A 9,911-nucleotide genomic window follows, 5' to 3' on the forward strand; every position below is an offset into this window, starting at 1 on the left:
CGTCCAACTCAGCCATGATCTCCACTAGATTTCACAGCCAAAATTTCTGGGAAATTGACACTGGTACTCTGAGCTAGGGAGCTTGGTGTAACCTTGGGACCTCTCTATCCTCAGAAGGACCTCCACAGCTGAGATCTCCCGCCAAAATTTTAGCCACCAAACATGGGTGTCTATACCACACCATCTTTATATGTTATTGTATCAATAGACTTCTAGGATGCTTCTGTATATTGTAAATAATGTTGCAATGAACATAGAGGTGCATATATCTTTTAAAATTAGTGTTTTTTATTTCTTCGGATAAATACCCAGAAGTAGGATTGGAGGGTTAAATAAAAATGTCTAATCAGCATGTTGTTTACCTACAACTAATGTAATATTGTATGTAACTAATTTTTTTAAACCCTTATACATGAACATTAGTCCTCTATATTCAATGAGTAGATGTACAGCATGAAAAAAAACATTTTTTTATAATAATAAAATGTGTGGTTAAAATTTTTCCTCTTCGTATGTAAAGTAATCTCTGACACTAGGACCACATAAAGTCAATCTAATTATTCAAATTTCCCTTTCACTATGGCTGTGCCACCCTGAATGTGCCCGATCCAGTCTGATCTCAGAAGTTAAGCAGGGTTGGGCCTGGTTAGTACTTGGATATGAGAGACCACCTAGGAAGACCAGGTGCTATAGGTGTTAATAAAAAAAAAAAGATATGTCAAATTTCCCTTTCAATGTAGACTCCACTGGGAGATATATGTTTGATAATCAATTTTTGATTATCATGCTACTGAGGTTTACTACTGGTGTCCTGGTGTTATTCTAGTGCAGTGGGGACAACAGGCCAAATAGAAGAATAACACCAGGACATCAGTAGTAAAACTCAGTAGCATGTTAGAGTTAACATTACCAGTAAGAGCAGTAAAGGTAGTGATATAGAAAAGAATGACAGCCCCAAAATGAAAACTTTGGCTTCAGATTTTCTTCTGCACTAAAATTAATTGCCAAATGTAGTTTTTTTCATGTGAGTAATAGAACTTAAGATCATTCCCTCAATAAAACTATAAAAAATTACTTAGAAAGATACATTAAATTTTAGAAAGAATTATTTTTAAGAAATACTAATTATCCTATGAAAGAAATAAAAATTTTTAAATATTTCTCAACCAAGATTGAGAGAACATGAGGACAAGAGGAAAATAGAAAAATGGAACATTGTGCATACACCAGACAGAGCTAAAAGCTTAATCAAGTGAGTTAACAAATTGTAGAAAGAAATTTAAAATAAAGATACGGTCATTCTAAAAAATAAAGAGAAAGAGTAAGTGCTTTTTCCACAATTTGAGCAAAAAATTACAATTTCTGGTTCTAAATTGTTTTCAGCCCTGCAATCATGGGCACTTGTTTAATCCCAAATTGATAGGTCTTTTTATAGCCTCCACCCCAAAAACTCTTTTTAGACCCCCTTTTATGTCTTTATTCCTGAGACTGTAGATAAAAGGGTTCAGCATGGGTGTGACCACAGTGTACATCACTGAGGCCACTGCACTTAACTGAGAGCTGTGGGTAGCAGCAGAGCTGAGGTACACTCCTAGGCCCGTACAGTAAAACAAAGAGACAACTGAGAGGTGAGACGCACAGGTAGAAAATGCTTTATACTTCCCCTGAGCTGATGAGATTCCACATATGGAAGACATTATCTTAGAGTAAGAGTAAAGAATACCAGCTGGAGGACAACCACCTAGCAGAACAACCCCAAAATACATCACGATGTTATTTAGAAAGGTGTCAGAACAGGCAAGTTGGACCATCTGTTTGAGTTCACAGAAAAAGTCGGGGATTGCTAAGACTGTACAGAAAGTCATCTGCAAAGCCATTAAGCTTTGTAACAAGGAATTCAGGACACTCATAATCCAGGACACCAGAACTAGCAGTCCACAGAGCTGGGGGTTCATAATGACTGTGTAATGCAAGGGGTGACAGATGGCCACAAAGCGGTCATAGGCCATCACAGTTAAGAGACAGACATCCAAACCTGCAAAGAGTAGGAAAAAATACATTTGTGTGATGCAGCCTTGATAGGTTATAACTTTGTTCTGTGTCAGGATGTTCGCCAGCATCTTTGGGATGGTGCTGGAAGTGAAACAGATGTCCACCAAGGACAGGTTGAAGAGGAAGAAGTACATGGGTGTGTGGAGGTGGGAGTCTGAGCTGACGGCCAGGATGATGAGCAGGTTTCCAAACACAGTGATCAGGTACATGGAGAGGAAGAGCCCAAATATGAGGGGCTGCAATTCTGGCTCCTCCGAAAATCCCAGAAGAAGAAATTCTGAAATTTGTGTATCATTGCCTGGTAGCATGTAGTGGTGGTCACAACTAGAAAAAAAATAATAACATGATTAATTTTTACACACGGGGTCATTAACATAATGAACTGCTAGAATTTATATTTTTCAGCCAAGGAAATATTTATATTGATCATAATGTCTTTAAGGAAGGTGCTGTGACACCTGTTGTTAGGAATTCCTGTCCCACACTCATCGTTTTCCCCAACAAGTCATCTAATATACCATATTAATGCAAAATTTTTCATTCACTTGAGGAATTTTTGTTAAGGGCTGACCATCTTCTAGGATAAGAGTTTACAGTGTTGAAAAACAAAACTCCCTACAACCCAATGATGGGAAAAGAAGATAAATTAAAATATATATATATATACCATGTCAGATGGTGACCAGTGCTATGAAAAAAAAAACCAGTAGGTATAAAATTTTATAAAAAGAAAGTTATATTTCACTGAAGTTCAGGTAGACCTACAAACAAATCTTCACTTAAACAGAGTCCTAGAGGAAGGCAGAATGGGAGTCAGGAGGTTATCTCAGACATGTGTGCCTGTTGTGGAAAGAGTCAGTGCAAAGGCCCTGAGGATGACATTTGTTTCAGATACTCAGCACTCAAATAGAAGACAAACGTCCAGGGGAATGAGCGAGAGAGAGTGATGAAAGATGGTGTCACAGACTATGGAGGAAGGATATTCTCCCTGCAGCTGCTGAAACTTCAAGTCACGAGGAGACTCGTTCACATATTAGTCTTTTTACAATTTTTTTACACCTAGTGCACCTGGTCTTCCTAGGTAGTCTCCCATCCAAGTATGAACCAGGCCTGACCCTGCTTAGTTTCCGAGATCAGACAAAATCGGGCGTGTTCAGGGTGGCGTGGCCATAGATCTCCTTTTACATTTTTCAGTCTCTTAAAGAATTCCTATGATTTAAAATGATCCCTTCATTTCCACTTGTTGTTTTACATTGTGTCATCTCCATTTAAGGGACACATTTTCAGGTATAGGATCTTGGATCTCACTACCCAGAGGACTGCTCATGGCCCACAACAAACACACACTCAAACAGCACACTATGATACAGCACACTATGGCATCGTAGAGCCACGTTACTGCTGGGCTTTTCTCACTTCCAGCCACAAGAATTAGAAAAGGAATGATACAGGCATATTGTCGAAATCAACTTATCTTGACCATAAAGAATGTAGAAACAGTTCCCAAATTCAAATTGTTAAGCCTCCCATGAACATGCAAACATGGAGCTTCATTTTCATAAGACCATTTTGTGCCCTGTATTGAAAATTGTTAAAAAGCATTTGAGAAAAGGTGAGAGAGACAAAAACAAGGTCTAATGGCTCAGGTGGTCCCTGAGTGATTGTGATGAGGAGGAAGCTCTTTGATTCTGGCAGCATTCCACCCCTGGTGCTATCCCCTTGATGCCCAGAATAACTAATAAAACAGCAAGAAACAATTTATCCGAAAGAGAATGGAGTGATATCTTTACCATGCCAAGACATATAACTGATTGAACACCACTAGAAAAATAAGCAAAGGGGATTAACACACAATTTTAAAATATATATATATATATATAATCTATAACAATAGAAGAGGACTTCTAAAGAAAAAATGTTAAAATTTTAGGTGCAAAACTTTTTGAATCAGAAAAATAAATGTCAGTTTTGAATCTCAATCTGCCATGTGTTAGCTGCTTGAACTTGGAGAGACAACAAAATCATTCTAAATTACTCATTGTAAATTTAAATACTCATTCCAAAGCTTAGCACAGGTCTTTCCACTAAATGGAATTTATTATCACTGGTGATGATATTTGGCTGATTTTTTTCTTCTACATCGCAAGTGTCTCCATTCCTTCCCTACATGTTGGTAACAGAATATGGCAAAGTAATGCTGGGTAGCATAGATTTTTGACATATTAAATAAAATATTTTATGTGAATACCCCACATAAGTGATGGTGCTGTGAAATGTATGTCCCAAGAATTGCTGTTGCAATATAATATCTACTTCTATGGGTCTGGATCTTCCTAATGAATACAGAACAACTCAAATACACCGTACCATGAAAAGGTTTGAAAATGCCCTCAGTTACTCTATATTTCTACTCCCCTTAGCTTCAAAATTTCTCTAATATGTTCTAATATTACTGAAACCACTTTATGCTTCCCGTCAGTTCCTCATCTCATCCACCTGGACCTGCATTCCCATCACTTAATTGTCAACAACTACCCTTCTACTGCTGATTCAACAGACACTTCTCTTTATATCATATTAAAGAAATTAATTATAAATTCTTTAGTCTACCTAGCATGCAAACATGACAATCCCTCAGCTATGAGCTGGGCTGGTTAGGCTCTCAGGTGACCTCAAGCTGAAGTTCTCTCTGACATTAGTGGGCTCTCAGACTCACCTAGATGGGGTCTCTGAGAGCGAGACTCCGTGTGGAAGTCTGAATTCCTCCCTCGATGTTTGGTGACAGACACCAAAGGTGTGTTCTCAGACAAGACAGCAGGAACGAGTAAAGCATTGGTCCCCACCCAGACTTAAGAATCCAAGAGCAACAACTACGTTCTCTTCAACTCAAGGTTTCACAGCCCGACACTGCAGCACAAAAGATATTTACAGCTTCTCATACCTGCTCATTCATTGTTAGTTCCACCTCTGAGTATATCATTTTCCCATGGGATACTGGTCTGGAAAGAAAGGAAAATTTCCTTCTGATATCTGTTCCCAAGAGACCATAATAGAAATCGGGAAAATCCAATTTTTATTGTTCCTTCTCCCGAACATGCCTGCCTTCCAGTGGTCTAACCTCCTTGCACTTTATCCTAACCTGGAGTTGATATTTTCTCCAAATCTACATCTGAAGGACCTCTCTAGACTAAGTCCCATGGACCCCCAAGGTATTGTCTTATGGCAGGAAATAGTTCTTGATATCCCTCTTAGTAACCCCTCTTCAACAGGACAGTGAAGTGTGTTCCTTTGCTACAAAACAATGTGGACTATAATTCTTGGCTTTTGACAATTCAGTTTGGAGATTCATGCTATATGTGAGCATATGAATCTAGTTTAGAGCTATCACTTACTTCTTCTTAAAAATGTTCAATGGTAATTATATTTAAATCTTTTTATGCACCATGAACTGAGCTTGAAATCTTATGTGGATTATCTTATTTCATTTTTACAAATGTCCCTTCTTTGTGGTCAGTACCATTATGAACCACATTTTACATTTGCAGTAATGGAGCTCAGAAGGGTTAACTCAACTCAAGGTTAAGTGATCTGTCCTAAATTAGGAACTGAGAAAAGGATCAATTTTGATTGGAATTTCTTCAAGATATTTCCAGTTCCTATACCCTCGGCCAGTGGGTCTGACTAGGATGATTTTGCCTCCAAGGAGAATTTGCGATGTCTGAAGAAATTTTTGTTTGTTTCTACTGGGGAAGTGCTATTGGTACCTAGTGGGTTGAGGCCAGAGATGCAGCACAACATCCTACAATGTACAGGACAACTCCCACCACAGAAAATTATCCAGCAGAAATGTCAACAGTTGTGAGATGAGAAATACCATGCTTCACCAGAACTTCTCCAACATCAGTGAGTATACGAATCTGTTGGGGACATTTTTCAGATGTACATTCTGGAACAGGTCTGGGGTAACTCAGAGATTCTGCATTTGTAAATAGCTCCTAGTTAATAAAAATGCTGTAGATCCTGGTCTGTAGACCATCTGAGTATCATGTTGTGGTCCAGTGTTCCATCTGAGAGTAAGAATTTTTTGGCCTATCACACATGTCATGTTAACCATAGGTTGTCAAATCTTAGACTCAGTAGCTCACCTTATATACACTCAAGTTTACTCGTGCCTTCTGAGTATTTCCCTCAAAACAGGAAATAAAATTTTAAGGTCTCTGGTTCCTTATCTATAAGTAGTGAAATTCCACCTATATTCTGGTGAGAGTTAGTAACATGTTAGAGCCAATGGGAAGTTACTGGCACAGAGAGGATGCTCAAGCTATAGCAGCAGTTGTGACTACATCCTAGTTTGACACTTACCAAACTCACTGTGGCACTTGGGACAGGCAGTGAGTCCAGCATTGCCCTGGCACTGGGAGACAGAGAGCTGTCATTTTGAAAGGGAACCTCCTCCCAGGGCCCTGCACAAGGAGCAGACAGCAGCCATTGATCTATACTGTGTTGTACTCAGTGACATCACTTCTAAGCACCTCACGCTGGCTTTAAAATTGGCCACAGTAAGAATTTGTAGGTCCCTCTAGTTGTTGTACTGTGTCCTGTGGTTCACTCTGGGGAATATTTGCAAAGCTGCTGCTTCTTTGTAAATCTAATTATTCCTTCATCTCTTCTTTTCTTCTTTGTTGCAAGTCTACAGCGTATATCTCTTAAACTTTTGGCGTCATTGAAAGTATAAAATGCTTATGTGTCTGTTTCTGCCCCAAAGAGAATTTGTTTCATTTTTCACAATTATTGATTCACTGCCTCATTTTCTTAGGTCTGTATATCTCCACCCATTGCTTTGAGTCTTGAAGGTGCCTCTAATGGGGGGAGTGTGTGTTCCCTTTGTTTGTCTTTGAATTGGACGTGAGACATGTTTTGGTGGATAGAATGCAAGCAGACATGACCTGCTCAATGCCTAATAAAAAGCTATAAGAGACAATGTGAGATTGCACCCTTTTTCTTACTCTTCTCCTATTTCATGGGCATGAACACCTTCTCACACAGGAGCTTTCATCAGCCCAGGTCCCAGAATAAAAGCACACACAGAAAAGCACAACTAAGTCAGAGCCACAGATACTCTGCAGTATACATGTACTGTGATGAGCAATAAATTTTTGTTATTTTCAGCCATTGTGATGTTGAGAGTTACTCATTACCAAATCTGACTAATATACTCCTTTGTGTGATTCTTTTTATTAAAATTATTGAGGTAACATTGGTGAATAAAATCAAGTAAGTTTCCAGTGTACAATTTAAAATTATGTCATATATATAAATACATACATATTCACGCACACATATATATAATTGTGTGTTCAGTACCCAAAGTTAAATTTCCTTCTGTCACCAAACATTTGACCCCTTTTGCCCCTATCTACCTACCCCTCTTTTCCCTGGTTGTATAATTCTGTATAATAATTATTTACTACCAGATGAATGAACATGGCAGAACACAGTTTTGCTCAAGTTTGTATCTCCAGATGACTTGTATATGAATATTAAAAACTCCAAAATGAAAACAGAGCTTAAGAATTTAAAGATACTTTTAAATGTAAACACAATGACTATTCTAGTATTCACTGGTTGAATACGAAGCCATGAGAATAATACTCCGAATATTTATATGTATACTCACTTTCTGAACTCAAATAGGTCTCACTTTCCAAAATTCAGGAATCATAGATTTGAGAGTGAGGACTTACTTGTACATTATTTTCTACTAGACATGAAAAAAATCCTCATGTTCTATGTGTGTGTGTTTCTCTCTCTCTCATTCTTCAAAACCCTTTATAGAAAGTTGCAAATTCCAGTTTTGTCTTCGAATGTGGAAACCTTGAAAACACGTCTCTCTCACACTAGCAAGAAAAGGGCAAATAATCTACAAAATCATAACTCTTATTGAACCTTTGAGAGAGCCGAGATCACAGAACAACCAAGTAGCCTGACAGCTAAGGAAAGGGGGACGGCTCCAACAAGAGATAGGATGTGAGGAAGAGCTTGCCTGGGGAAGGGCATGGGAAGAAGCCAGGGCCTCCATGCAAGCATACCATGTTTCAGGTAAAATCTTAAAAATTTTCTAAAAGCCAAGTGTGGAGTGGCTACAATGAGAACATAGCATATCTCTGTAGGAGGTATGGGTATTATCCCACTGCAACTCTCAGAAAATCACGGAAGTGTGCAGAGGGGGTTCTGTTGGTCAGATAAAGCTCCCGGGCAAAGAGGTCCAGGAGTGGCAGTTGGCAACTGGGCTGAGAAATCTCAGAAAAGATAAGAAGCAAAGTGATATGGATGGGACACCAGCAGCATCTAATATAGACACAGATATTGTGGTTCCTCTCCTGGGACTGTTGCTGGGAGTCTACCATCTTGGAGTTTGTTGTTTGGTCTGAGCATGTTACGGTGGTATATGAACATATTGAGGTGGTATGAGCAAGTAATAGCCAGTTCTAATATTAGAGATCTGTTTGCAAGGATCTCTCTGCCTACAATTAGGTAGGTAAACAAGAGTGACTGTAGGATCAACTAGTTCATAGTCCTTTTATTAAACATGATGAAAAACGGTTTAAGGTGTTTAATCAGCAAACTACCACAATTTTTTATTCACATCTATGATCCAGTTCAAGTGAATTTTTGTGTATGGTATAATGTACATGTAGGGAGGTTGACAGTAATTCAAATATTCTACCTTACAGACAAATTTTAAATAATTATAAGAAAACATTTATGTTTGTTCTCTAAATATTAGGACTGAGACCTTTCTAGCCAGGAGTGAGGAAATTGGGAAGGTCTATAGGTTAAAAAATGGTTCAATAAAGAAGGAAGCCTAATCAAGAAGGAAGTCTCAGGTTCAACGGCAGCCTCTTCTCTCAGCATCTCCTTTGCTCTCTGCTCCTTCCAACATCATTCTCACAGCCCTCTTCCTCCTCATCAGGAACTGCCTCTCTCCTAGTTCTCTCCCATGTGACCTTCAGATTCCCCTAACATCTTACCCAGTGTCCAGTCTCCTCCTGCTCACCTTACTGGCACATGCACATCAGAAGGAACCCACTCCTCATTTACTCACACATTCAACGAGCATTCACACCCACCTTCAGTTGTCTGCGAAGGGCGCAAATGGTAGACTCTCAACCCACCTATTTCTGGGGAGGCCAAATGAGGCCATCTAGAAGAGGTGAGTTCAGTTCCTGCACTTGGTAAGTGTTTATATTAGTTACTATCTATATCAGTTCTTGAACACTTTCAATGAGCCATACCCATTCCTGTGTATGTTATATTTTTGTACGATTTTGAATAACTTTTTCCTATTATGTATCAGTTTATTGCTGTAAATAGGGGGAAAAGTGATATTTTTTAAAATCTACCTTTAGCAAATTACTTCCTAGTTGTAATATGTTTTCCATTAATTTTAGGTAGTTGATTTTATCAACTGAAAATGTGATCAATCTGCTTTTACCCAAGACACAAACCTATGATTGCTTTTCTTCTTTGCTTGCATTAGTTTGAATTTCAAAACAGTGTTGGGTTGTGGCAGCGGCAGGCATATTTGTCCTCTGTGTGGCTTTCCTGCAGATTCCTCAAATAAATTCATGTCAGGTCTGATATTAGCTGATGATCATGGAAACCTTTCTGCATAGTTAAGAAATATCCTATTTACAGTTTCTCAGAACTATTTTCATGCACTTTCATTTGCACCTTTTGCAAATTATATTGGGATGATTTTTTTTTCTGATTTGCTCTAATATAATAAGTAAATTATCAATAGTAGAGGCTCATGGCATTCCTCAGTTGAATGCTTCCTGGTCATAACTTAAATCAGG

General features: G+C 38.5%; 1 protein-coding gene and 1 pseudogene across 1 annotated transcript; one reads left to right on the forward strand and one right to left on the reverse strand.

Annotated features, from left to right (window-relative positions):
* Nucleotides 1-575: 575 nt before the first annotated feature.
* Nucleotides 576-696, forward strand: LOC111732945 (annotated as a pseudogene).
* Nucleotides 697-1,391: 695 nt separating this feature from the next.
* Nucleotides 1,392-2,360, reverse strand: LOC105307664 (olfactory receptor 7A10-like). The gene has a single exon (XM_011383224.1). The coding sequence runs from the start codon at nucleotides 2,358-2,360 to the stop codon at nucleotides 1,392-1,394; it is 969 nt and encodes a 322-aa protein (XP_011381526.1).
* Nucleotides 2,361-9,911: the final 7,551 nt, after the last annotated feature.

This window comes from Pteropus vampyrus, unplaced genomic scaffold (genome assembly GCF_000151845.1).
Source record: "Pteropus vampyrus isolate Shadow unplaced genomic scaffold, Pvam_2.0 Scaffold507, whole genome shotgun sequence".
NCBI classification, from domain to species: Eukaryota; Metazoa; Chordata; class Mammalia; order Chiroptera; family Pteropodidae; genus Pteropus; species Pteropus vampyrus.